Genomic DNA, 27852 nt, shown 5'->3' with positions numbered 1-27852 from the left:
TGTCTGCCTCACATGGTGAGGTGTCGCTCCAGGACCTTGCTTCAGATGTGTAAGCTCCCCCTATCCATGAAACCTTTGATGTCTCTGTGGCTGACTCTGGGCTCTTTCTTTGGTCTTGAAGCTGGGCAAGTACAGGGCTTGCAGGCCTGCAGGGTGCAGCCCAACAGTCCTATATCTAAAGACAACAGGAAAAGTTCTACTCTGTATCCTTTGATAGGTTCTTTTAAAAACAAGAGGGATTTTCGTCTACTTGTAATTTAGGTCCTACGCAACAAACTAGATTAAGAGTCATGATCATTTCTCCTTTCAGTTCCTCCAAATTGCAAGCCAGTTGGAGTTGTTGACTGAAGAAAAACCACACAAGCTAAAAGTTGTGAGCTAAATTTTATTCGAGGAATTTACTGAGGACTATAGCCCAGGACATAGCCTCTCAGATAGCTCTGAGGAACTGCTCCAAAGAGGTAAGGAGAAGCCAAGATATATAGGAGTTTTTGCTGAAACAAACAAAAAAACCATGTAGTCAAATGTCAAAAGATTACTGCTAATTGCAAAAAACAGACATCTCAAGGTAATGATTTTAGTGCTTTTCTATGTATAGGAAGGTGCAATAATCTGGCTCATTGAAATTATTCCTTAGCTATGCACCTTAACTACTTAGGGCCAGAATCCTGTTTTTCTCCACCCTGAATTCTCCTCAGGGCACACCATCTGGGTGGCTGCAGTGGCTAAGGGCTTGATGGCAGGCAACATTCACTGTTTACTGGAATAGAAGTCAACATTCTTTGTTTACTGAAATGGCAGGCAACATTTTGTGTGTGCAGAGTGGCTGTTTTCTCTGTGTGGAAAACTCCCCAGATCTGTGTGTGTGTGTGTGTGTGTGTGTGTGTGTGTGTGTGTGTGTGGGCTCAGCTCAAAGATCACCTCCTCCAGCTTCTCCCTGACCTTTCTCATCTAAAGCGGCCATCTCTCCCCACACTTCTGCACTCCCACCCCATCACTCTATCCCCACTATCCTAACTTATCTTCCTTATTTTTCTTACCACTCTCTTGAAATTATCTTATTCAATTATTTGTTCATTACCTCCCTATCTTTGTATGGAAGCTCCAGGAGAGAAGGTACCACAATAGCTCTGATAGCTGCAGTACCTCCAGAGTCTAAAACCCTATCTCGCACTTACTAAACCCTCAATAAACATTTGTGGAAAGAATGGACAATTGAGGGGCTACCGTGTACTTTATTTTCCTCCTTCCCCTTTAAACACCCTCCAAGAAGTGGACCCACCTGGACTATAAATCCAGCAGGAACTGGGTAGAGGGCGTTCAGCCTCGCTATTGGCTGGAGTATCTGTCGTTGCTCCTGGCAACCACTGTTCCCCACCAGTCGTGTTGTCGGCCCCGCCTGGACCCGCCCCTCTCCCTCCCGCCTCCGAACCACCGAGCTTCTGCCCAGTGGTAAAAACGGTGCTCGCCCTTTAAGCGGCGGGACTTCTGGTCAACGTCGTCGGCGGCCGCCGGAAGGGGAAGTTTCGCTTCCGAATTCTCCCTCGCTCGTCCGAATTCGGTGGCGCCACGTCCGCCGGTCTCCGCGTTCCGCAACGGGGCTGGGGCGGCTTCCGCCTCGACACCTTCCACTCGCCCAGCGGGCCGCGTCGTGAGGGGGCCGGGACGGGAGTCGGGCGGCTTTGCACATCCCGGCCACCGAAGAGGCGAAGATGTCGGACATCGGGGACTGGTTCAGGAGCATCCCGGCCATCACGCGCTATTGGTTCGCCGCCACCGTCGCGGTGCCCTTAGTCGGCAAACTCGGTCTCATCAGCCCGGCCTATTTCTTCCTCTGGCCCGAAGCCTTCCTCTATCACTTCCAGGTACTGACCGGCGACTGGGGAAGTGGAGACTACAGGCCCCAGGTGGCCCCTCAGCGGCGGAGCGTAGACCGGCCGGTTGCGGACGCGCGGTGCCTGGTGGGACTTGTAGTGCGGTGGCTCCAGCGGTTTAGGGCGGGGTCCTGTGGCCAGAGGGTGGGGTGGAGGCCGAGGGGTTTGAGCGTGGGCCTGGGTAGCTGGAGACGTGGAGGGAGACAACACGGTTTGGCCCGGTGGGAAGGGATTGATTTCGTCCTTCCATTAAAATTGTGCTCCCCGCTCTCCGTACTCAGAGAAGGCGGCAGTGGGAAGGTAAGTCTGATAGTTGTCAATGTATTGGACGCCAGTGAGTAGCAACCTGGGGCCACCTGGAGCAGCTGCCCTCTGACCTCCCTCTGCCACCCAAGTGGATGGCATGTGGACGTCGCCTTGCTCAACTACCAGCTGAGTTCTTTTTATGTTAATGGAGTTTCTTCCCAGTAGGAGTGATTTGAAGCCTGAAGTGCAAAGAGTGAGTTTATTTGTGTGCATCCCAGATCCTGATCTAGTATCTGGCAGGTAGTAGTTGCATTTATGAAGGAGTGAGTAAAGAGTAAATTGCTCCTGAAATGGAAGTCCTTATTTTTTGAAGCATGAAGGAAACAGCCCAGAGTAACATTTCTGGCAAGAGAATATTAGTTTTGTGGAGGTTATCTTTATTCACCGGATTCCATGATTTAAATCTTTAATCAGTGGCAGGTCGGATACTAAGATCTGACATTAATTTCAACACGTTGTTTGGACTGTGGGTAACACACTCTTGTCTTCCCTCTCCTCACTGGCTGTTTCTTAGTTTTCTTTGCTGGTTCCCCATCTTCCTGATCCTTAAATATTGTGATGTACCCCAGGACCTCTTTTCCATATTCTCCCTAGCTGTAGGTGATCTCATGTAGCTTCATGGCTTTATATAATTTCTACAAACTGAAGATTCTCAAATACAAATATACATATTTTCAGTCCAGATCTATCTCACTTCCAGACTTGTACATCCAACCCTATACTTGAAATTACCACTTAGATGACTAATAGACATCTCAGACATAGTGTGTCCAAAACAATACCCTTTTCCCTAGAAGTAAATAGCAACTCCATTATTACAGGAGCTCAACCTAAAAGTCATGGACTCATCCTTGACTTCTTCTCTCACATCCCACAGTCTGTTAGTAAATTCTGTTTACTTTAGACAAATATCCAGAATGCAATCCCTTTTCATTCTCTATTGCAAGCCATTATCTTAGCAGCCTTGTTCCTTTCAATCTTTTCTCTAGACAGCTAGAGTGATACTTTTAAAACATAAATCACATCCTGTCAGTCTTCTGCCCAGAACCTTTTAATGTCTTCTCAACTGGATGAGTAAAGCTCAAGTCCTTTCAGTGGCCTGCAAGGCCCCTACTGCCTCTCTGACCTCATCTCCTACTACTTTCCACCTCGTATATTAGGCTCCACAGTGGAATCCTTTCTGTTTCTTCAGCACCTAACTCCATCCCTGCTCAGGCCCTTTGCACATGTTATTTCTCTGCTTGAGGGCGATAACCGTGGTTTATCTCATTACCTCCTTCAAGTCTGCCCAAATGCCACCTTATTGGCAAGGCCTTATTTGATTGCCCTATGTAAAATAGTACCCCTCCTTCACTCTGTCTCCCTTATCCTTAATTTTTGTTGGTTACATATCACCCCTTGATGTTTGTTAGGCTGCTTCTCTTCAGAGAATAAAGCTCCATGAGAGCCACTTGTCTGTTTTCCACTGTCTTTGTTGCCTAGATTAGTGTTTGGCATATAGCAGGTGCTTATATATGGGTTGAATGCATGGAAATAATTGGGTACTTGCCAGTGCTGGGCACTAGGGGTACAATAGTGAATAGTACAGAAAGAGTCCCAGCTCACATGAAGAAAATAAGAGAGGGGTGTGTGACGGAGAGTGACTTTGATGGAGTGTTCCAGAAAGGCCTCAGAGAAGATATTTGAACTGAAATCTGAATGATGAGGAGCCAGCTTTGGGAAGATCTGGCTCTGGGGACAATCTTCCAAGAAGAAGGAATAATAAGTGAAAGGCTTAGAGGCAGGAATTAGAAACAGAAAGAAGACTGGATAGTTAGTACAGAGTCAGCTGTAGGGATGAGGATTGGTAGTTGAGGACAGAGAGATAGCCAGGGGTGAGTGCAGTAAAGTGAAAGTGGAAATTTAGGCTGGGACTAGATAGTACAGGGCTTTGTGGTTTGAACTTTAATTTGAAGGCACTAGAAAGGCTTCAGAGCCTTTTGAACAAAAGACTGAAAAATTGCCTTGGCTACTCTGTGGGATGGACTTGGTATGTGAATGGGGGAAAGGGTGGGCTAGGTAACAGGATCAGAGAGATGAGTCAAGTTAGAGGGCAAGAGAGATGGTGGTTTGGACCAGAGTGGCTGTGAAGACAGAAGTGGATAGATTGGGGAGTTGCAGTGGACTCCAGTGCAGCTTAATGGATGTGAAGGGTGAATGTGTGAAGGAGCAGGTCTTGAATATGTCACTGTTTTCACAGGAGCAACTGAGTGCCTGGTGGAACTCTTCTGAGATTGGGAATGTTTAGGGAGGCTTAGGTTTGGGGGTGGAGAAAGGGATCGATAAAGAGTTGTATTTTGACCATGTTAAGTCTAGAGAGGCTTTTTAGGCATCCAGGTGGAGAAGTTAAGTAGGCAGTTGGGTATTAGAATATGATCTGGGTGTGCAGCCAGAATTGCATGCTCTTTTCTGTTTGCTTTGGTAAAATATTTGTTGCAGTGAATGTTGTGCACTTTGTGCCCGGTGGCATGTTAGGTAATGTGGTGCCTGAGGAGCAGTGGTTGTAAATGATTGTACATCGTAAATGGTCGTAAATGAGAAGGTCCTGGTCAAAACTGGCTCTTTGGCCCTCCTTGCAAAATCTTGCTTGTTTCTGTAGTCAGCTTAGTAAAAATAAGTCTTTCCAATAGCCTACATGTGTATAATATTAAAAGTGGTGAACTGATTAGAAAGGTCATCATTCATGTCTCACCTTCCATAATTTTCCCATCTTCCTTGCATTGTTTCTTGTGGGCTTGTTATCTTGAAACGAGGGAGCAGCTGCTGGTAGAAGGCAGGAGAGTGTGCTCACTGCCCAGGTGTGGAGAGACCAGTATCTATACTTTCTTTCTGCTACTCTGACTCCTACTCTTTCTGGACAGGTTTAGCTTTCAGACCCACCTGGAAGAACTCATTTGCAAATGAAGCAGTTAAAGGAAAAACTGCATCTGAGAGGCTGATGGGTGAGGACACGCAGCCTGTGGTGTGCTTTCTGCTAGAGGCTCCTCTTTTCCTTAAAAGCTGCATCTTTGGACAACTTGGAGATGATCAATTTAGAATTGTGGATTCATGCTGGAAGTGACAAAAGTTACTTTTCCTCCTTATCTGTGGGTTTCCTCTGAGTGGCTTGTTGGTTTGGAACTCTAAAGCTTAAAATGTTATTTCCTTAGTTTGGGTAGGTGTATGTTAAGACTCACTCCACTGTTGCCTAAAGTTCCTCATCCCTCACATTTAAGAGTCATTGATCAGTTAGTTAGTCCACAGTGATGAAATGTCTCCATATTGGTCCCTGATTAACTAGAAGAGAGGCTGCACTTTGCTGCTGCCCTCGTGGTTTCTGAGGTTATGTCTCCCAGGGCTGCCTGCACGGGAGATTTCGTTTCTTTGGACAAAATAACATCACTGCCTTAACATCTGTGTTGGGCTTCTCCATATGATACCTCACTTAACCCCCATAAACATCCTGAGGTCAGCGTTACCCCAGTTGATAGCTGCAGTTTCAGTTTCTATTTTGGTGAGTTCAAGATAGTTCTAAGCGCTCTTGTTTAACTCCTTTGCATACTATCTATGAAAACACATAGTTAAGTGTTTAACAAAACATTCTTGAGGGTGATTTCTTTCAAACCAGTCGTAGCAAATTATTGTTCCTTTTCTATTAGAGTAGAAAGATTGTGGCATTTCAAGTAGTTGAGTCATGGTCTCCAGGCCTGGCTTAGCCCCCTTGCAAGCTGTATGCCCTCAGGCAAGCTGTTTATCCTTCCTGAGCCTCAATCTCTCCACCTAAAAGTGGGGATAATTTAATACCATATTAACTCTGTTCTAAGAGTTAACTCTGTTGTAACTCCATTGGTTATAAGATACTCCTTTAATTTAATACAATTTTTTGGAAGGGGAGGAAAGTACAAATTACATTAAATGAATATATTGACTGTAAGGCACACTCTAATTTCAGGAACACAAAAATGAGTATCTTCAAACTGAGGAAAAATGTTATCTACTTCATGCCTCTATTATATAAAAACATAAAAAATGTTTGTAAAGTGCCCAGAAAATAATCTGGTATATAATCTATTAAAAAAATAGTGCCTATTTTTACTTATTAGTCAATAATAATTCCTGCCATTGCTGCCTTCTCTCCTTGGGCAGTAATATTCTAATTTTAATTTGTAATTGAAATTAAAACGTAACTGCTGGATTATTATCCTTCTTTTTGTCCCACTAAAGGCGTCCTGACTAGAAATGGGAAGATATGTACTCTCAGTTTCTCTAATTTGTTTCCAGGAACAAAAAGAAATGGCACCAACCAAGTCTGTGATCGGGCCTGGTGCTTATATTTGCCAAGCTTTTGCTCATGTTATCACATTTAGCCTGATGACAGCAGCCCTAGGAGACTGATCTGAGTGTGTTGGGAAAGAGAGTCATACAGACACATAACTGGAAGGGGAATGAACTTGGTCTGTGGGCTGAGCATAGAAGTAGCCTCAGGGTTTGGATTTAGAACTTTATGGCAAGTGTTCTGGTATGTACAGCTTTAAAATCTTTCCTTTGCAATCCTGTCCACATAAGACAGTTCTGCTGTGGTCTGTAGCTAAGGTTGCCCATGAGCTCATAGCTTCATTTTTAAACTTTTTGTTGAGTTGCAGTATACAAGCGGGAAGGTGTATGTATTATATATTTATAGCTTGTTGAATTTTCAAAAACTGAACATCAGTATATAACCAGCCACCAGATCAAGACACAGCCAGCATCCCCAAAACCTTCCTACTGCTCCCTTCTGGTCACTACCCACTGCAAGGGTAACTACTATCTTGACTTTTAATACCATCGATGGTTTTTGCCAGTTTTCTTACTTTTCTATAAATAAAATTATACAACATGTATTTTTTGTGTCTAGCCTCTTTTCAACAGTTTGAGAGTCACCCACATTGTTGCATGTGGTTATAGAATGCTCATCCTTATATTGTTCCCTTGTGTGAAGAGACCACCATTTATTTACCCTTTCTGCTGGTAACGGGCTTTTTGGGTAGTTCTGGCTTTGGCTAGAATGCGTAGTGCTGCTGTGAACATTCTGGAACACGTCTTGGTGAACATAGGTGTGCATACATGCCTAGGAGTAGAATTGATGGCTCCTAATAGCTGGTTTAACGTCCTCATTTGAGACTGAGTGCCTTTCATTTGATTTTCTTGCCTGTCTAGTGTCCCCCCCAGCCCCACCCCCCGGCTCCTCTCCCCCAGACTGCCACCCCCTGCCAAAAAAAAAAAAAAAAAAGAGAGAAAAGCCAGAGTTTGCTAACATCAGCGTTTGGCACGTGGGTGCTCTTCTTTCTTACTTGCTTGATGACCCAGGCAGACTTTCTTTAACTCCAAATCAACTGGTCTGTATTGTTGCAGAAAAATCTTTGTTTTTGATAGTTAGAAAAACCTGCCCTAGACTCTGGGTGGCATTTGTAATGATTTCAGTAGCACATTGTTTGGGAGGTTTTCGTGCAAGGATGGTTGAACTGAACACTCAGCAGAAGTTGTTGGACTGGCAGCTGGCGAGCAGTGTCTGGTGCTTCTCTGAGGGCGTCTACGCCAGGGAGCACGCGGGCCTCGTACCCTCCTTACGTGAGGAACTCCGGGCGGGTTACCTGAGCTCTAGTGAGGGCCCAGCTTTCCTCGTGAAAAGGTGGGTGATTGTGCTTCCGGCCTTGAGATTGCTGTGGGGTTACAGTGAGATGCTTGCCTGCAAGTCCCAGGCTCTTTGCACTGCCCCTGGCTGCTTCTTAGGGATCAGTGCAGGCTTCCTAGGCTCGAAAAGGTGCCTTCACCACTCCCAGCCCTGAAAATAAAGCCATTTCCTTATCCTAACTATCTACGTATCAGAGGAGAGGAGGGGATTTAGTTGGTTACCTTCAAGGGGGATTTCAGAAATATATTACTGTGTCCCTCTGAAGAGATGAGCTGTCTCCTGGTGTTTTCAGATTATAATTTTAAAGTGATGTAAAAATAATACTAAGTCCCTTAGATCAGTGAGAGCAAGTATAACTCAAGGGTAAGCTTAATGAACTGGGAAAAGAAGTGTGCGGTATTTTGACAGACACTGATTTCCAAAGCACAGGTGCACACAGTGGCTAAAAATAGCATCGTGGCGTCAAGTGTTAGTGAAAAATGTAGTCAGAAAACCCCCGAGGTTTCTTTTCCAAAATCAGGCCTGGAGTAACTTAGAGGAATCTGCGGGGAGTTTAAAATGTGAATTTGTAAAAACCAGGTCAGCACATGTCTCCTAAAAGATTGCAATAATTGTATGCCCACACAAATTTTTTTTACAAAGCACCTTTTTAATCTGCTTTCTTAATTCCAACCTTTTACAAAATCTGTGAGATAAGGAAGGCGGGAGTCAAAGGACAGATGTTACTGGGTAGATGAAGATGCAGACTCAAAGGTCCAGACTTTTCCAAGGCCCCGAGCCAAGGCCACGGTTTGCTTGCTTCTGGTCTTTTACCCCCAGTGCTTTTGAAGAGTGAATTTGTGAGCTTACTCTCAGTTCATTTCAGGATTATACAAGTAGTATAGTAGTACTGAAAATTTTTACTAATTTTAATTATATCTCATAGTAATGATGTCACTTGTGAGAGGCATTGTAAAAATAGGGGCTTATTAGTATTATAAACTCCGGAGTCAGGCTGTCTGGGACAAAATTCTAGCTCAGCCTCTTACTGGCTATTATTTAGCCTTTTCTCATTCTGCTTCCTCATCTATACAATCTACCCCCTGAGTTAGGACATGTAAATGAGCATAATAGTACACTTTTTTTTTTTTTAAAACCATTAACCAAAATGGAGCAAGTATTAGTATATCATTCCTCTTTTACAAATGGAAAATGAGACTCAGGAGTGATGACTTGTAAGCCCCTACTGAAATCTCTGTCTTCTCAAATCCTTTCCAGCGCTCTTTCCATCAGATTCAACTGCTTCTGAGATAAAATTGTGAATAAACCAAAATGAATTTTAACCTATTTCGTTTTACTGGTTTAGTTCAAGGTTGTTGGAAAGTGACTTTTGGCGTATGTGAAGTGCATTCTCCTCCACAGGGAATTAAGCTCTGAGGGTTACAGTTCTATGCTTGGAGAACCTGACTTGCCAGCTGTGCCTGGCCAGCCCCACAACTAATGCCCTCCATTCTAGCCACACCCAAATCATTAGCAATACCCATTCATTGTTGTGCTCTTGCAGTTCTTTGGGACTCTGTACTCATTTTTCCAAGACCAAAAGTTCCCCTTCCTTGCGCCTACTCTTGCTTCTTTGGACAGGCTCCCCATTATCGAGACCTCCTTGATGTAGGGACCATGTCTTTCACACTCATGCGATAAGACACACAGCTCTCAAGACAAAAGCCAGCATTATGTTGGCATTTCCAAGTCTGGGAAGGCCATCTTCTTCAACCTCTATAACTTAACATTATTCTGGAGGTGTTAGCCAGTAAATTAGGCAAGAAGAAGATACAAAATTTTATTTACAGATAGAGTTGTATACTTGGAAAGTGCAAGAGGCTCAGTTTTCAAATATTACAAACAATTAGATAATTCAGCTTTGGTGGTTGGGTATAAAAAAGATAGAAATCGAAAGCTCTATAGAAAGGTATGAAAGACTTCTTTCTGGCTGGAAACTGTGTCTTTATCACATTGAAATAAGAAAGGTGTTGGTTCTCGTTCATTTAGAAAAGTAATATGGAGACTAGCCAAGAAGATTGTGACATATGTGGAAGAAAAACAGGAGGGGGATTATTTAATTATATAACTTTACCAGATAAGAAAACACATTATAAAACTAGAAATTAAAATAGCTTGGTATTGGTATTGGAATTCGATTCCAAACAGAATAGTCTAAAAGTAGACTTTCCTATAAAAGGGAATCAATATATGATGAAAGTAGTTTTTCAAATCAATGGAGAGAAGATGGGTCACTTTGTAAATAGGATTGGGAAAACTAGTGACCGTCTAGAAAAATAAGTTGACTCTCTTTCTCACTCCTTACATAAACCACAGTACAACTGGGAGCACTGTTATATTCTTGGAGGGGAGAAGTACTTGTAAACGTGATACATGATGGATACATTTGCCTATATAAAAATTAAACTTTTACATTTCATTTTATATGGCAAAAATGCCACAAAAGCATAAGACTAATGACAGACCAGAAAATAATTGCAACAATGAGAAAGGGCAATTTCCATAATGTGTAAAGAAATGCAAATCGAGTAGAAAAATGAAGAAAGAAAATGCTAAAGTTTTGGAAACATGATTGGTGACTGTGAAATACACTAAGTGGTGAGGCTGTGTAGAGAAGACAGACATTAATCTCCATTTTAGGAGGAAGTATAAATCGGTTAAACATTGTTGTAGGCATTTGGCAATATCTGCTGAAATTAAATGCAAATGTTTGATCTAGCAGGTTGACTCACAGGAATTTATCCTATATGTACATGTATAAAGAGGATGTTCAAGAATATTCATTGTAGCATTGTAACAGTTTCAGTGAAGTTTGGACATCCACACAAAAGGAATACTATGAAGCCTATAAAAATATTTTTTCAAGGGAGTGAAACAAGGTATAGAACAGTGCAAGGTAAGTTAAGATGAAAAGGGAGGAATGATAGTAATAGAAATGATTGTTTCTCGAAAGAAATACAATAAATGGATCCGTTCTTGCTGGAAAAGGAGCTGGGAGACTGAGGGTCAGGAGGGAGGCTTACTTCTCACTGTAGACCTTACTGTAGTTTTTTGGGGGGAAGGTAATATTTTTAAGTTATGTATCCATATTGCCTAAATAGCACATTGATTTGAATGGAAAGTTCCTATTTTACTTGTACCTTTTGAATATGACATTTTTTTGACAAGGTTTGTCATCCCAGTGTATTCTTTTCCTAAATAGAGATAATTACTATACTGTTGGAAATTATCTTTATAAATCTTTTCTCTTTTTCTTTTTTTTTTTTTCCACTGTAGTTGATTTACAATGTTTCAGGTGTACAGCAAAGTGATTCAGTTATACTGTAATTTGTTTTTTATAGGCATAAGTATAAGCCTGATCCCAGTAAAGATTAACCATATATGTCTTTAGTATTGATTTTTTTTCAACTTGTTTAGAAATATTTTTTGTTTATTTTATGATGCCATCTCATTCCATTGTCTTGCACACTGAAGTCATTGTAGCTAATGTGAACTTTTCTTCAGTTTTCTTGAATTATATTGGTGATGTCCATTTGGTAGCTCTCATCACTGAGGGGAATGTTTTGCAAGGGTTAATTTTGTTTAGTTAAAAGAAAAAAAAAAAACCACCCAGCTTAGAGAAACTAACAGCCGTGTTTGTTTTGATCTGGACAGATTTGGAGGCCGATTACTGCCACCTTTTATTTCCCTGTGGGTCCAGGAACTGGATTTCTTTATTTGGTCAATTTATATTTCTTATATCAGTACTCTACACGACTCGAAACAGGTATGTTATCTGTGGTTGTTTTAAGTATTGTTTCTGTCTAATTTACTAATCCGTGTATTTACTTATTGGAGGAATTCTGAGGGCAGATGGCATATATAAAGAAATGACATAACGGTGTAAATGCTCAGTAAGTGGTGGCTGTGCCCGGGCTCTGCTAGGCGCTTAGATTGTTCGGTTCTTAATCCTCACAGCGTCATCATGAGGTGTAAGCAGCAGTGTCACCATTTTATAGGTGAAAAAAATACAAGAGCAGAGGTTTACACATCTCGTCCATATCCTGTGTGTGCCTCTCACTTCATGTGACGTCTCCCTCATTTCTGTCACACAGCAGTCCCTGTTTTTTAAAGCACAATTGGGCTGAAGTGTATATATCTCCTAAATTGGGGTTGAAAAACACTACTTTATGCAAGTAAAAGCCTAGACTTAGTCTCTGTAATTGAAACATGCAACTTTAAAAAAAAATTTTTTAAAAATTTATTTATTTATTTTTGGCTGCCTTGGGTCTGCGTTGCTGCACGTGGACTTTCTCTAGTTGCGGCGAGCGGGGGCTACTCTTCGTTGAGGTGCGCGGGCTTCTCATTGCAGCGGCTCCTCTTGTTGCGGAGCACGGGCTCTAGGTGCGCGGGCTTCAGTAGTTGTGGCACACAGGCTCAGTAGTTGTGGCTCACAGGCTCTAGAGCACAGCCTTAGTAGTCGTGGTGCACAGGCTTAGTTGCTCCTCAGCCTGTGGGATCTTCCCGGACCAGGGATCGAACCTGTGTCCCCTGCATTGGCAGGCGGATTCTTAACCACTGCGCCACCAGGGAAGTTGCGAGAGGCGTTTTTTAAAACAGCTTTAGGGACTTCCCTGGTGGTCCAGTGGGTAAGACCCCGTGCTCCCAAGGCAGTGGGCCCGGGTTCGATCCCTGGTCGGGGAACCAGGTCCCGCACGCATGCTGCAACTAGTAGTCTGCATGCTGCGGCTAAGAAGCCCACATGCCCCAACTAAAAGATTCCACATGCCGCAACCAAGACCCTGGGCAGCCAAAATGAATAAATAAATATTAAAAAAAACACAGCTTTATTGATATATAATTCATACACCATACAATTCCACCCATTTAAAGTAGTTAATTTGGGACTTCCCTGGCGGTCCAGTGGTTAAGACTCCACACTTCCACTGCAGGGGGCACGGGTTTGATCCCTAGTTGGGGAACTAAGATCCCGCATGCGCAGCGCAGCCAAAAAGAAAAAAGTCTATAATTTAGTGGATAGTCACACAGTTGTGCAATCATTACTATAATCAGTTTTAGAACATTTCATCACTGCAGCCATTCCCCATTTCTATTCAATCCCATCTCCCCCGACCCCCTGCAGTCCTTGGGCAACCACTAACCTATGTTCTGCCTCTTTAGATTGCCTATTCTGGAATTTCTTACAAATGGAATCATACAATATGTGCTCTTTTGTGACTGGCTTCTTTGACTTAACATAGTGTTTTCAAGGTTCCTCCATGTAGCATGTATGTATTAGTACGTTTTTCCTTTTTATTGCCAAACAAGATTCTGTTGTATGGATTTACCACATTTTGTTGGTCCATTCATCAGTTGATGGACATTTGACTTGGTTTCTTTTTTTGGCTGTTAAGAATAATGCTACTACAAACATTCATGTAGAGAGGAACTTTTGAGATCTTTCAATTGAACCCTCTTATTTCAAAGACAAGAAAACAATGGTCTGGAGAGGTGGTGACGTGCCCCAAAGGTCAGAAAGCTATTTGACAAACACAGCTAGGACTGAAACCCAGTTTACTGACCCCCATCTGCTCTCCACCATACAGCTTCAAGATAACATTTTGACAAAATGTTTGCCACCTGCATATTTTCCCTCTTGGCTGTTTTAAGTATCTAGCAGTGTTGGCTTATTTATAAGGACTCTGATGTGAACTGGAAGACTGCAGTTTGAGACCAGTTAATTTGTAAATTCCCAGTTGCAAGCTTGCCAAGTAATATAGTACTGTAGTTCATGTAATTACAATATTTTAAGTACTCAATCTAAAGAATCCTTAGAAATCGCAAAGCCAAAACCATAGCAAAAGAAGCACAACCGTTATTAAAGTTCAGAAATGTTGTTAGAATTTCAGCTCTGATGCATCGTAGTGATCCCCTCCTGCTAAGCATCCTTAACACTGTGGCTAGAGTGTGCCTTTGAAGTACTGGGCGGGGGTGGTGGTGGGGGGAGAGAAATAAGGAAAAGAGGAGGAGAGACTTTGCTGGAAATCTATTTTCCTTTAGATAGATTTTCTTTCTGCCTTTCTGATACTTGTTAGGATTATTACTTTATTTTATTTTTTAGTTAAACAATTTTACACAATTTTTAAAGGTTACTTCCCGTTTACAGTTACTGCGAAATATTGGCTGTATTTCCCATGTTGTTCCATACATCCTTGAGCCTATTTTACACCCAGTAGTTTGTACCTCCTGCTCCTGGACTCTACATTGCCCCTCCCCCCCCCCCCCAACTGGTAACCACTGGTTTGTTCTCTATATCTGTGAGTCTGCTTCTCTTTTGTTATGTTCACTAGTTTCTTGTATTTTTTAGATTGTTAGGATTAGTTTTTTTAAATGAACTATATATATCATGTAATTGTGATGGGGTGTGGAGGGGGGGAAGTAACCGTTTGAGATAGAGGGACTTACAGTCATCTGTTCTTTTCTCCGCCCCTCTCCTAGTCTTGCAGCTGGAGGCATGAGGATCATCCTTAGAAGGGGGAGCTGGGCCAATGTTGATTGTTCTGCCCAGTAATAAGACAAAGCCCAGTACGTGGCGTAGCAGAAAGAACACTGAACTAGAAATTAGACTTCACTCTGCTTCTAAAAGCCATGTGACTTTGGTCATGTAACTGTACTTCCTCATCTGCAAAAGGAGGGTGTAGGTCTTTCCATTGTCCCTCACAGATATGGTAGGAAGAGTAAGAGACAAGGCCATGGAAAGGTGTGGCTGTCCCCTACTCCCCCACCGTTGTTTTCCTTTGCTAGAATGTGAGCTCCTGGAAGACGGAGACTGAATCCTCTTGGTAAGCCCAGTGCTGGACTGAGTGGTAGTGCATGCGCGCGTGTGTGTGCGTATGCATGCATGTGCATGTGCGTGTGTGTGTGCATGTGTCTCCAGTCATAACAACAGTACGTGCTTCCCAGCCTAGTTGTGTAGAGGAGCCACAGTGGTAGGCGAAACGGACATGGTTCCTCCCCTGACCGAGCTTATGGTCTAGTGGAGGGAGAAGGAATTAACCAGGTAATCACGAATAGGTCTCCATCTCATGATGAGGGCCATGAAGGAAAGGCCAGCAGGCTGTGAGGGGCTTCAGGCGGTGGGGTCTCAGTAGCTGTGGACCTGACTGTCCTCCCTTTGGGTTTCTTTTGGCTGGTGCTAGTTGAGCAGAGCATGTTAGGGACTGGAATTCAGTCAGGAGAACACAGATTAGCCTTGATACCCGGGCAACTTTACTTTAGGGCTTAATTGTGGACACGGTTTTATATATTAAAAAAATTTTCTTTTACTTCCGAGGAGTGGTTTTAAAATATTCTCATTTATTGTTTTCTCTACAGTTTTTTGAAGTATTTCTCAACGTAGAAGTCTCTTTGTTCCGAAATTCTGAACCATGACATTTGGCTTATTTTTGTTTCCAGGAGCTTTTGATGGGAGGCCAGCAGACTATTTATTTATGCTCCTCTTTAACTGGATTTGCATCGTGGTATCCTTCCGTCTGTCATTTTGGGCCGGAAATAACCAGTTTTTTTTTCAGGTTTGGGGAAATGGGCAGTAATCTGCATAACATTTTAAATGATAGTATTTGCATCTATGTTTACTATAGTTAATAGTTAAGAATCATGAAAGTTCTTGTCAAAAGCGGTAGTAAATCACATAGCCGTGGAGTGATGCGTTCCCTTACCATTGCCTTTGTGGGGTTTTTCCACATTTGGTTGAGTTTTATTACTGTTCCCTCTTCTTGTTCCCAGTTCTCTGTGTTCTCGTGTGTGGCAGCTTGTTGACTGCAGCACAGAGAGATTCCGTGCCATGAGACAGCTTTTGAAAGCTGTGGTCCTTATCAGAAAATTAATTTACAACCAGCATCCTTTCTGACTTTAGTGCTGTCTTTGTCTTGAGGTCCTAAATGGTAATTCAGTCCCTCTGTAAGTGCCCGGCTCTGGGAAAGGATACAGCATGCCTCTCTGCTTGCTCTGTGTCAACCACAGCTGTCAGCAGCCTTGCGGCTGCAGACCCTTACAGATAGAGCAGCAGAAGGGGCTTGGTGGCTCAAGTCCTGTGCACAGTTGGTGAGCTCAGAATGGCTTTGGGATTTAGTGTCCATTGAAACTTGGCCAAGAGCCAGAAAACTGTGGCACTCTCGATGCCCTTTCCCTCCTTTAAGGGAAGATAAAAAGATTGTTTTGGACTTCACCTGTGCTGTGGAGCCCTGAATGTGAGCAGACGCATTATTTGTTTCAGAGGCATGTTTCACATGCCCCTCCATCTCCTAATTGAAGGAGAGATGCTAAAATACAGTGGCAGGGCACGGAGGACACAGGCAACCAAACTGAGTCATGTGCCAAAGCAGTTAATTTCTACTATTTCCTCGTCATCGGATAGTTTAATAGCGTGTTCACAGTGAAGATTATTAGATACCTTTGTGTTCTGGGGGTGTTTTAAGCAACCTGAACTATAGAAAAGTGTTTTCCTTCAGAAAACTGGAATGAAATGAACTTTTATTAGGTGTGGAATGCTTTATTTGTGTCTGATCTTTAACTTTACAAACCAAGATTACTGGCTTAGCAATGGATATGCAGGTAAGTGTCCCTTGAAACTATTTGGCCTTTCATGTGTTTCAGATTTACTGTTAATGACCTTTGACAGAAGTTTAAATTGCATTAACTGTGTGGTTAATTGTATGGCATTTTGAAGCTCTTATGTGAGTTACCTAAATCATTACTGTCCTTGCTCATTTCTGGCTTCTTTATTATGTGTGAACGTTGAGAACGATGGTTATCCAGTATTTTCTGTGCATGTATGTGGATATGTATTTTTAAAAAATTGAGAATACGTGGTAAGTAAAGCTTTATTGCATACTTTTTCCAAGTAACAGAGCTTGACCCTGATATTTCTGAATCCATCCCAAGTAATATAATTGTGTTGTATTTTATTAGAGGATTTTAAAGCATGCATTGCATGGTTAAGTAATTCTGATGAGTTGAATCTCTTTCTGCTTTCTGAATAACCATGGGAGAATTTATTTGGAGGGGAGAGGTTAAAAGGCAAAACAAGGTGGGTTTACGCTAAGCCTCTGCTTTAAGTGCCTCCGGAGCCTTTACATGTTCGTTTCTTTTGCAGTTGCTGATGATTCCTCTGATCATGTCAGTACTTTATGTCTGGGCCCAGCTGAACAGAGACATGATTGTATCATTTTGGTTTGGAACACGATTTAAGGTACTCTAACCTAGCTGGGAAAATTTCCTTTTCACTTGTCTTTGCAGAAATCCCTCTCTTCAGCCCAGAGTTGTACTTTCTGACATGTGCAGAAGAGGTCACTGCAGAGCAGTAAACCGTAGGCAAGCCCCTTCTCCTTTCCTCAGCCCCCCTGGATTTCTTGAGCCAGCCCTGAGTCCTTTGCTGACTGTTACTTCTCACTCCCTCTGGAGCTCAGGCCCTTTAGGCATGTGTCCTGAGTGATCTCATGTATGTGTGTGTGGTAGGGGGAGAGGAGGAAGGACACTCATGTGGAACCCTCTCTTTTAGTCTGTTCTTATCATTGCCTGTTATGTATTTTACACTTAAGCCGAAACAGATTGGTTTTCCCCTCCCAAACGCTTCCCTTTGTGCCTTCTCTCACAACTTTCCACCTGTAACATCTTATTTTCTTTCTCATGTAAATCCTGCCCATTCTTAATTTGAGTGGGGGACTAAACATATTTCCTGCCTCTCCCTGGAATTGGTCTTGCCTTCGGGCTTCTGCAATACTTTGTGTTCTTCTTATAGTACTCACCACATTCTGCCTTCAAGTTATTGATGTGTAACCCTTTCTTTACCAGTTTGCGATGTTTTTTGCAACGCCCTTAGCTCTTAGTATGATGTCTTGAAACTGGTAAGGGGTGTTGACCTCAAGTAAATAGGCTGCCAGATATTTCTGCAGCAAAGATGGGTTTACTTGGGATCAGTAGAGAACTGCATTTCGAGGTCTGCAACCATGGTGAGCCACGAGCAAGTCCCTACATGCAAAGGGAAGGAGAGCGCTTTTATGTAAAGAGGAAAAGGAAGCCAAGAGGTGTGGTAAACAAAGCTTTTCATTGGCTGAGTCCTTGCAGGGAAAGAAGTCTGTCTTCTTCCTCTTGGGCTCTACTGTTGAAACAGGGCGTGAGAGCTCCCCCTTCTGGTCTCCCAACCCTACTTAATGGAGGGTTCTGTTTACTAATTTTTTTTTTACAGGGGCTCAAATGTTGAATTCATCTGGAGAGCTGTCTTACTTGGGAGAGTGTTAGTTCAAGAGATCGATGTGTAATGTGATAAAGATTCAAAGTAATTTTGTGAAATATGTAAAAGGAGAACCTAAAAAGATGGGGTGTTTTATAGCTGATTGGTAACAATTTGCTGGCAGGAGTCTTAGTGTGACTCTGTTATGGACCATGTTTTTATTAGCATCCATAGGACACTCATCTGCTTTCTTTTTTTTTTTTTTTTAGTATTTATTTATTTATTTGGTTGCACCAGGTCTTAGTTGCAGCAGGTGGGCTCCTTAGTTGCGGCATGTGGGTTTCTTAGTTGTGGCATGCATGTGGGATCTAGTTCCCTGACCAGAGATCAAACCTGGGCCCCCTGCATTGGGAGCACGGAGTCTTAACCACTGTGCCACCAGGGAAGTCCCAGACACTCATCTCCTTTCTAAAGCTATTTGTTATAATTTAGCAGGATATGTATTGGATCTGAAAACTATGGGCAAAGTACTCTGTCTCCAGTTGTTAATATATGAATAAGTATGATGCTAGGGACTTCTCTGGTGGCGCAGTGGTTGGGAGTCTGCCTGCCAGTGCAGGGGCAGGGGTTTGAGCCCTGGTCCGGGAAGATCCCACATGTTGCGGAGCAACTAAGCCCGTGCGCCACAACTACTGAGCCTGCGCTCTAGAGCCTGCGAGCCAGAACTACTGAGCCCGCATGCCACAACTACTGAAGCCCATGTGCCTAGAGCCCATGCTCCGCAGCAAAAGAAGCCACGACAATGAGAAGCCCTCACACCGCAGCGAAGAGTGGCCTCTGCTCGCCGCAACTAAAGTACGAAGACCCAATGCAGCCAAAAATAAATAAATAAATAAATAAATAAATAAAAGAAGGCTTGAAACAGTAGGAATGATGCTAGATTGATAAAAGGAACTTTTGCAATGACTTTCCAAAGGATTTATTTATTTATTTTTTAAACATCTTTATTGGAGTATAATTGCTTTACAATGGTGTGATAAAAGCCCTTCTCAATAGAACCTTCCCCATTTCAGCCCCCTAGCAGCTGTATCCTCTGTAGGTATATTCATGTTTGTGTATATTCTTTCCTAGGCCTGTTATTTACCTTGGGTTATCCTTGGATTCAACTATATCATCGGAGGCTCGTAAGTGATGTTAGATTTATTTAATTGCAAACTAACCCTTGGAAGACTTCCATTATTCTTTATCTTCCTTCTCTAATCTTTATAACACTTCAAAGAATCTCAACGTTGATACCTTGCTTGGTACCTTATACTTTTGAAATAATTTCATTTGGATGTAATTGATTAGAATTGCAGGGCTTTAAGCACATTTAGCACTGAATGGTTTTTTGTTGTTGTTGTTGTTTGTTGTTATAGTATGCTTCCATATATGTGTGTGCTTTTTTTTTTTTTTTTTAATTTTTATTTATTTATTTATGGCTGTGTTGGGTCCCCGTTTCTGTGCGAGGGCCCTCTCCAGGTGTGGCAAGTGGGGGCCACTCTTCATCGCGGTGCACGGGCCTCTCACCATCGCGGCCTCTCTTGTTGCAGAGGACAGGCTCCAGATGCGCAGGCTCAGTAACTGTGGCTCACGGGCCCAGCCGCTCCGCGGCATGTGGGATCTTCCGGGACCAGGGCTCGAACCCGTGTCCCCTGCATTGGCAGGCGGACTCTCAACCACTACGCCACCAGGGAAGCCCCCATATATGTGTTTTTGAATAAATATTTATTTCTGGATTCACTGTCCAGATTGAGCAAATATAGACCTAATTTTATCCAAGCTGACTCTGTGCATAAAATTCCTGTTTTTTTTAATTCTTTTTTTTTTAATTTTTATTTTTTAACTTAGTCCCTTGATAGATTCTTTATTTATTTATTTATTTATTTATTATTTTTGGCTGTGTTGGGTCTTTGTTTCTGTGCGAGGGCTTTCCCTAGTTGTGGCAAGTGGGGGCCACTCTTCATTGTGGTGCGCGGGCCTCTCACTATGGCGGCCTCTCTTGTTGCGGAGCACAGGCTCCAGACGCGCAGGCTCAGCAGTTGTGGCTCACGGGCCTAGTTGCTCCGTGGCATGTGGGATCTTCCCAGACCAGGGCTTGAACCCGTGTCCCCTGCATTAGCAGGCAGATTCTCAACCACTGCGCCACCAGGGAAGCCCCCTGTTTTTTTAATTCTTAAGGCATTTCCAGAATGCCTTGGAAACTGCTCACCAGTCACAGAAATGCACAGATTCTCAGATGGGAAGTTTTGTCAGTGGTTTGATAGTTTAGAAGTTTGGGCCAAACAGGGTCAAATTTCTAGTCTGGAATTAGACCTGAGACTTAGGAAAATCTTGAATGCATCCAGTCAGAATTTTGGAAGGAGGATTTCAAGATGCAGTTATTCTAAGAACTCCTGTTTCTTACACTGCAAAATATTTTTAACGTTTTTAAACAGATTTTGATAGTGCTAGTTCTTAATACGATGACATCTTTGCTCTATATGGTCCTAACTTCTGCTGCATATCCATAGGGAGAAGGGAGTGAATCGAGTAAACAGATTCTGTTTAGACTAGAGCAAGTCCGGGGCTTGGTAAAACTGCCCTGCCGCCCAGAAGGGCAGAATCTGGGAGCAGTTGTAGACGGTGATTTGCCGCTAACAGGAATCATGTTGCAGGCGGAGATGGAGAAGGATATGTAACAGTAAGAATTGATCTGTAAAACCTTGAAGTGGCCTATGTGTCAGCCATGGGAAAATTGAAGAAGGGCAGTGTTTATTTTAGGATTACAAGGTGAAGGTCAGCTTTCCAGAGTGATCTCTGTGATGTCTTACAGTCAGGGACCCAAGAGGTGAGGGAGATGTGATCCATGGTTCCAGGAATGGAGGAGTGGACATTTTTCATCCCTCCTTTCCTTACTCCCATGCTTCTCTCTTGCCAACTTTCAATTTTACCCATGTTTTGCAAATATGGTATTTGTGACTGAAAGCGTTCAAAAGCTTGCTTTGCAGCTTGCCCCAACTCCTGAGGCAGGAAGTAGCAAAAACAATATGTTGAGGATGGGCAGGGGCTTGAAAGAGATGTCAGAGGGGCAGCTGGCCTTGAAAAGCACAGGCCCCATTGGTCCAGCAGGACGGATTTTGCTTCTCATTCAGAATATGTGTGCCACTCAGACTTTATAAAAGGGCTCACTGTCAAGCTGTCACAGACTCCCAGCGACCAGAAACAGGCTGCCATGAAGGATCTCTTCCCTCTGCTATTAGTTAAAACTTGCTGCGTCTCACTTTACTGCTTGAATGTCTTTAAACTCATTTGGCTCTCTGTTTGCAGGGTCATCAATGAGCTAATTGGAAATCTTGTTGGACATCTTTATTTCTTCCTCATGTTCAGATACCCAATGGACTTGGGAGGAAGGAATTTTCTATCCACGCCTCAGTTTTTGTAAGTGTTTCTTCCCCGTCTCGTTTGATAATCATCTTATTGTCCGTGTTTGTCAGCATCCTGATAAAAACTCCGTGAGGGGTAAGGTTTCCCTCTCAGTCTGATGGAGACATGTGAGCCAACCAGGGACTTGCCCAGGTCACTCCAAGCCGAGGCTTGGTCTTCTCCTGGAGCCCTCGTAGCCAGGGGTCGCTGAGCCTAGATTCAGGCATCCCAGGGAGCCGTGGACCCTGCAGAGCGGGCGGCGTGCCTGTGTGGCTCCAGCGTGTGCAGCAGGGGGCCAGGGTGATAGGGTTATCAGTTTTACCCAAGATTTTGGCTGAGGAAGGGGTAAGAGGGTAAGTAGTCTCATTGGTTAGCAGTTTAAAACATTTTTACATTCAATACCATAGACCAGAATGTTTAAAGGACTTCTCAGCATTAAAATGAGAGAACGGAGGCTTGTATAGTCCCGCCCCTGGGAGGGTGTGCGTGTTCTTTCTCTGTTTGCAGGGTTTACTCAAGTGAGCAGGCCAAGTGCACGGCTTTGGTTTCGAGACAGACTTGGGTTGGAATCCCATTCCCGTCGTCTACCAGTTCCGATATTGGGAAAGTGACATAGTACATCCCCCGAGCTTTAGTTTGCGAGTCTGTGTGTTGGGGGGAGGCCCTGTCTCACGGGTCTGCAGGAGGTGGGGTTTACCGTTAGCAGCACAGTAGTGGATGCTCAGTAAATACAAGCTCTCAGCCTTGCTCCTGAAGTTGGGGCGGGGGGCGGGATTCTGATGAGCCCCCAGAGATGCTGACACACTTAGGCGTTCAAGTAGTGTGACCATTCTGTCAGTGAAGCAAAAGGCTGTCGAAGAAGGGACAAGTGAAATCACCATCTGGGTGTCACAGCCGGCCTGACAATCACGCTTAATCTCCAGTCGGGCGTATGCAATAATAGCTTGCACTTAGAAGCTTAAAAAAAAAAAAAAGAACAGAAAAAAACCCTTTTCACATCTTGCTCGTTTTAATGTTTTGTACTTTGTCATTCTTCCAGGGGGTCAGTGAGGGCAGCAAACTTGAGTAGGCACCCCTTCCCCCCACTTTTATAGGTTGGAGGAAGGTTTTTTATGGTGAAATACAATATACAAACAGAGAAGTATACTAGTGTTGTATTTTTTTTGTTTTGTTTTGTTTTTTTCGTTAAGAGCATAAGGAGAAACTTGTTTCTCTTGTGAGCCTTGAGTTGCCTTCAAGCTAAAAAAAAAACAAATGACCAATCTGCTTTCTAATTATCAAAGGACGCAATAACAGCAGGTTTGGATTTTTGATCTAGGTTTATCAAGTCAGATGGCAGATGCATCATTAAAAAAAAAACTTGTTGCTTTGGGGGGCAGCCAAGAACTATTTTACTTTAAACGGCCATATTCTGACTTAATGGCTTGGAGAGATTTCTCAATTGCGGGCAACAACGTGTATGGGATTCTAGTGGCAAAATCGACAGCCCACTGGAGCCTGCCTTCCGCTTGAGCTTTCCCTGTTGGTGGAAGCCCTTCTGTTAAATTTTGCATAAAGATCAGATGACAAAATGTAGCTCCTTGCAAAAGCAGTAACTGCTTTGAAATTACCATAAATCTTTGTTGATTATGTATAATTGGGTATCTTTTTATACTAATTACTTGCATTTAATTTCACTATCTGTTTAAGCAGTGGCGATGGCTTCCATATTGTCTCAGAGTAAGAAGCAAAGCAAGACAGCCTTGGTGTTGCCTTTTTTAAGTCTTCCAATTTATTACATACTTTGGAGGAATGTTATTGTGCCAGAACGTCATGAATGTTGGGAAACCAGCGCTTGGAAATACATGTTGATGTAATGATAAAACTGTATTTGTTTAAAAGGGAGGATGCGAGTTATAGAATTCTAAGTCGTATCACTATTTTGCATTCCACTTAGAAAAGTAGACAGATCCTCTTCTGTGCACAGTTATTTTTCTGTTTACAAGGGGTTTAATTGTCTTTTTGGGGAGGGAGCGTGCAGCTATCTGGGTTGATGTAAACACATGAGGACTCCGGTCACTAACTGTTGTCACCTGAATCTCATGCTGTGTGTCCTGCGGAAGTGTGAGGTGTAGGAAGTGGTGTGGGGCACGAGCTCCAGAGTCAGGCTGCCTGGGTTTGAATCCTGTCTGTCACTTTAGAAGAGCTTTGCTCAATTCTGCCTCAGTTTTCCCATCTATAAAATGGGGTAATAGTAGTGCCAACCTCATAGGGCAGTCGTGAAGATGAGAGGCATTTATAAACGTGCAGCACCCGGTGTAAAGGAGATGCTTTATGATAAGGTTGAACTCTGCAGGCTTCCTGCTGTGGGCAAGTCACCCCTCGTGGTTTGCTCTTGGTGCCATGAGGGGTTTAAAAAGAGGTATCAGATCACGGTCTCTGCCTTCAAGACAAAAATTGAACCATCAGGATCTGATTAGTGGAATAGGTTAAAATACATTCTCAGTTTACTAATAGTCAAGGAAGGGAAGTAGTTAGAAGAACTATTGTGAACATAGAGCCCTGGGTTTACATTTTCTTAGCTGTTCTGTGACTTAATTTATTAATTTGTAAGATGAGAAATCAGCTAACCTTTTCGGGCCTCAGCTTTCCCACCATCTGTGAGAGAGAGATTGCAGTTGGAGGGCAGACTATGAATCAACTTTAAAACACGCCCAAATTCCAAGACAGAAAGCTGTCTTCTCCGCTGTCCCTTGATGGACGCCGAAGAACCCAGCAGCATCATGGTGATGCGGGGCGGTGCTCAGACACGCCGGCTGCAGATTTGTCCTTTGGAACTGAATTTATTTTGTATCCTTTGAGCCAGTTAGAGCCATAGTTACATAAACTGAAATGCTATATAGATGGTTCTTTCTGGTTGTTGGGCTCGTGGGTGTAATATTTTTGTTTCCATACTGTTCCTGCATGAATTGCTTTTATAATCAGGGGAAAAAAAAGTTAGAGTGTGAAATTAGCGCGAAAGCTTAGTAAATTAAAAAGGAAACATAAAAAGTGAGTGCCTTCTGTGGTCAGGACATTGAGCTAAGTGCTGAAAAGGCAAAGTTCAATAAGACATTGTCCTCAGCCTCTCCGTGGCCACAGACGAACGTAATTCAACGTGACAAATGCCGTGGGAACCCCAGGAAGGGAGACGGGATGGACAACTGCGTGGAAGTGACTGTGCTTTTCTCTCCTTTTGTTTCTTCCCCCTCTGCTCCAGGTACCGCTGGCTGCCCAGCAGGAGAGGAGGGGTGTCAGGGTTTGGTGTGCCCCCCGCTAGCATGAGGCGAGCCGCCGACCAGAACGGTGGAGGCGGGAGACACAACTGGGGACAGGGCTTTAGGCTCGGGGACCAGTGACGGAGTGGCCTCTGGCCTGCCCACCAGCCCTCCACTCGGATGACGTTTCCTCCCAGTGCCGGGTGACCTTTACCACCGAGTTCTAGCTAACGCTGTTGGACCTGACCCACACTGAATGTAGTCTTTCAGTACAAGACAACAGTTTTTTAAATCCTGAAGAAAAAATATATGTTCCTCGAGTTTCATGATTCTCATTCAAGTCCTTAATGCTAAGAAGAACAAATATCAACTGGGCAGATTTCGGAACTGACCTTAGTTTTTGGTGTCTTCTCTTCCTTTTCCATCTGAATCATGGGTTTCGGCAAGTCCCGCTCTGCTGGCACCAAGCTGGGTATCTGGCGTTGGGTCACCAGACCCCTGTCCCGGGGGCTCTTAGCTCTTTCTCGCACCTGTGCCTCCCTCCTCCTTCCCCACCCTCACACTCCCAGCTAGAGGAGGTAGCCCGTGAAATGGTTCTGCCTCTGACAAGCTCGCTTTATTTGTTGACTTTTGCCAAGGCTTGGCCACAGAGGCCTCGTTCCCAGTGTTTTACGGTGGCAGAACCGTAACCGTAGGGCAGAAGGCGGACAGCGGATGAAGAGCTTCCTCAGCTTTTGGGATTGCCGTGGCCTGGTATCAGTTGCCACCGTTTGCCACCTCTTCAGCTGTTCTGATAAAAAAAGCACTGCTGAGTCAGTGAGGACCACAGATCGGTATTAATGACGCCTGAAGGTCCTTGCTAGGCATTTTTTATCCTAAGTGATCAAAACTCTAGTGGAGTTGCATCATACACAGGGACTGGGTTTAAGCCATGGTGGGCATACTGGCTCTGTGTGTACCCAGAATAGTGGATTTTTATTGTGCTAGAAAGTTCCAAAGCGCATTGGCCACAGGGAGAAGCTCTTTTTGAGAGGTGCCTGGGCATTGATTCGACTTCATTCTCCTTCTGGGTGTATGTTTATTGAGTAGAGTGGAGGGAGAACCTTAAACCCTCTTTAAGTTGTCTTTTTTTTTTTTTTTTTTTAAACCAAGCCCCCATTCCCCACCCCCATGGCCATATGCTTCAGTTAATTGTGAGGAGGGTGCAGCTCCTCTGTATGTAGATCTTATTTTAGAAGCTATTGTAAGCACATCTAAGTGAATCACATAATTTTGGGTGTAATGGCTTTAGAATCATCTGTGTTTGAGGAGCTTTTTTCTTTCGAGTCATGAAGGTACATCAGACCATCTTCACCCACAGCTCTTTTTTTTTTACAGGTGGGCTTTTTCCATCAGAGCTAGGCTTGTCACCGGATAGCTTTTTGAAGGCTGCGACGTTTCACACAGGTTCTTATTTTATATTTTTATTCTGAAAGCAAACTGCTAGGAGCAGTGCTGAGTGGCTGCCATGCTTTGAGTCAACTAGAGAAGGCTTTGAACGTTTTGACCAGCGGTTCTGTGCAGGAAACGCTGTGTGCTAAGAGTATGACTCTTCGCCCCACTCTGAAGCAGTGATGTGTGTTATTCTAGGAAGTGGGGATTTGAAATCCTCTCCACATTTTTCACGAAGTTTGTTCGAGGTTACCTCTTCATATTTAATTTATATAATAAAATAGGAGGCGGGGAGAATCTGAACCCTAACTGTCATATGTTTGCTGTTGACCTGTGGCCAGAATAAAATTTACTTGTAAAATTTTAGAAACCCTTCTTCCTGTTATGTTGTACTTGCACTCACTGTGCAGGAGTGGAGACTCATTGTATGTGTAAGAAGATTCTCACGGTAAGTGAGCTAGTCTTCTACACGCCGTCACAGCACCTCAGCTGCCTGAGAACAGTAGTCTTGCTGAAGGTTACAAGTATTCCTTAGAATTCTTCAGTTCAAGGCAAAATGTTCATTAAATTCTTCCTCTTAAACACATTTAAGAGGCTGATAATTTTATTAATTTTGTCTGGATTACCTATCTTTGGGGAAAAATTTTAGCTAAGCAAGCTATTTGAGATTTGATTTGGCAAGGCAAGACATGACAGCGGATTCTCTTTGTGAAAGAAAATAAATCCTAATTTTGTATAGAGAAATTCCCTTTTTGTAACTAATCCTTTTTATTGCTAAGAATTGTAAATTAAAATGTACAACTTCACGGTTGTATGTCTTAAGTTTCTGTATCCCTACTCTGCTGCCTCTTTTAGATCTGACGTAATTTATGTAGCCAGTCATCTCTTGGTGGGCATTGAGGAGTGTCCAGTGTGTGTTACTATTATAGCCACACAGCAAACATTTTTCTTTTTTTTTTAAATTTTATTTATTTTTGGCTGCGTTGGGTCTTCGTTGCTGCGCGCAGGCTTTCTCTAGTTGCGGTGAGCGGGAGCTGCTCTTCCTAGAGGTGCGTGGGCTTCTCATTGCAGTGACTTCTCTTGTTGTGGAGCACAAGCTCTAGGCGCGTGGGCTTCAGTAGTTGCAGCACGCGGGTTCAATAGTTGTGGCTCGTGGGCCCTAGAGCGCAGGCTCAGTAGTTGTGGCGCACGGGCTTAGTTGCTCTGTGGCATGTGGGATCTCCCCGGACCAGGGCTCGAACCCGTGTCCCCTGCATTGGCAGGCGGATTCTTAACCACTGCGCCACCAGGGAAGCCCCGGCAAACATTTTTGTACCTGCTTCTGTTCACGTGTTGGAAAATACCTGTAGGATTCATTCTTGGAAGCAGGGTTTTTAGGTTTTCATTATAATGAAGAGGATGCTTCAGAACATTGGGTTAGGGCTTATATCTGATTGTAGTATGCTGTATAGCATTTTTGTCACCTCCACCCATGGGTCTGAGTCTTGGAACTGGACAGAATTAGTTTAATCCTCTTTCTGCATTTTCTTTCTGAGGATCCATGGACTGTGAAATGCAGGTGCAGTGACACTCCTGAACCATCCACGTCTAGCCCAGGCCTTAGGCAGGCTCTCTTCCTTCATC

General features: G+C 43.4%; 1 protein-coding gene across 1 annotated transcript; it reads left to right on the top strand.

The window, feature by feature from the left end:
• Positions 1–1490: 1490 nt before the first annotated feature.
• DERL1 (derlin 1) lies at positions 1491–26599 on the top strand. Its single transcript, XM_068526252.1, has 8 exons — positions 1491–1865; positions 11563–11674; positions 15343–15407; positions 16474–16500; positions 17042–17137; positions 19250–19302; positions 21467–21577; positions 24801–26599. Exons 1-8 carry the CDS (start codon positions 1713–1715, stop codon positions 24937–24939), a joined length of 756 nt encoding a protein of 251 aa, XP_068382353.1. The 5' UTR covers positions 1491–1712; the 3' UTR covers positions 24940–26599.
• Positions 26600–27852: the final 1253 nt, after the last annotated feature.

The sequence above is a fragment of the Eschrichtius robustus genome, chromosome 17, assembly GCF_028021215.1.
Source record: "Eschrichtius robustus isolate mEscRob2 chromosome 17, mEscRob2.pri, whole genome shotgun sequence".
Classification (NCBI taxonomy): domain Eukaryota; kingdom Metazoa; phylum Chordata; class Mammalia; order Artiodactyla; family Eschrichtiidae; genus Eschrichtius; species Eschrichtius robustus.
This window is presented reverse-complemented; position numbering and strand designations above follow the sequence as displayed.

Excerpts from the sequence above, each read along its gene's own strand:
- DERL1 (XM_068526252.1), top strand. The coding sequence starts at position 1,713 with ATGTCGGACATCGGGGACTGGTTCAGGAGCATCCCGGCCATCACGCGC. Across the intron at positions 11,675-15,342 it reads CTCTACACGACTCGAAACAG|GAGCTTTTGATGGGAGGCCA; the intron begins GTATGTTATCTG and ends TTTTGTTTCCAG. Across the intron at positions 21,578-24,800 it reads CTATCCACGCCTCAGTTTTT|GTACCGCTGGCTGCCCAGCA; the intron begins GTAAGTGTTTCT and ends CCTCTGCTCCAG.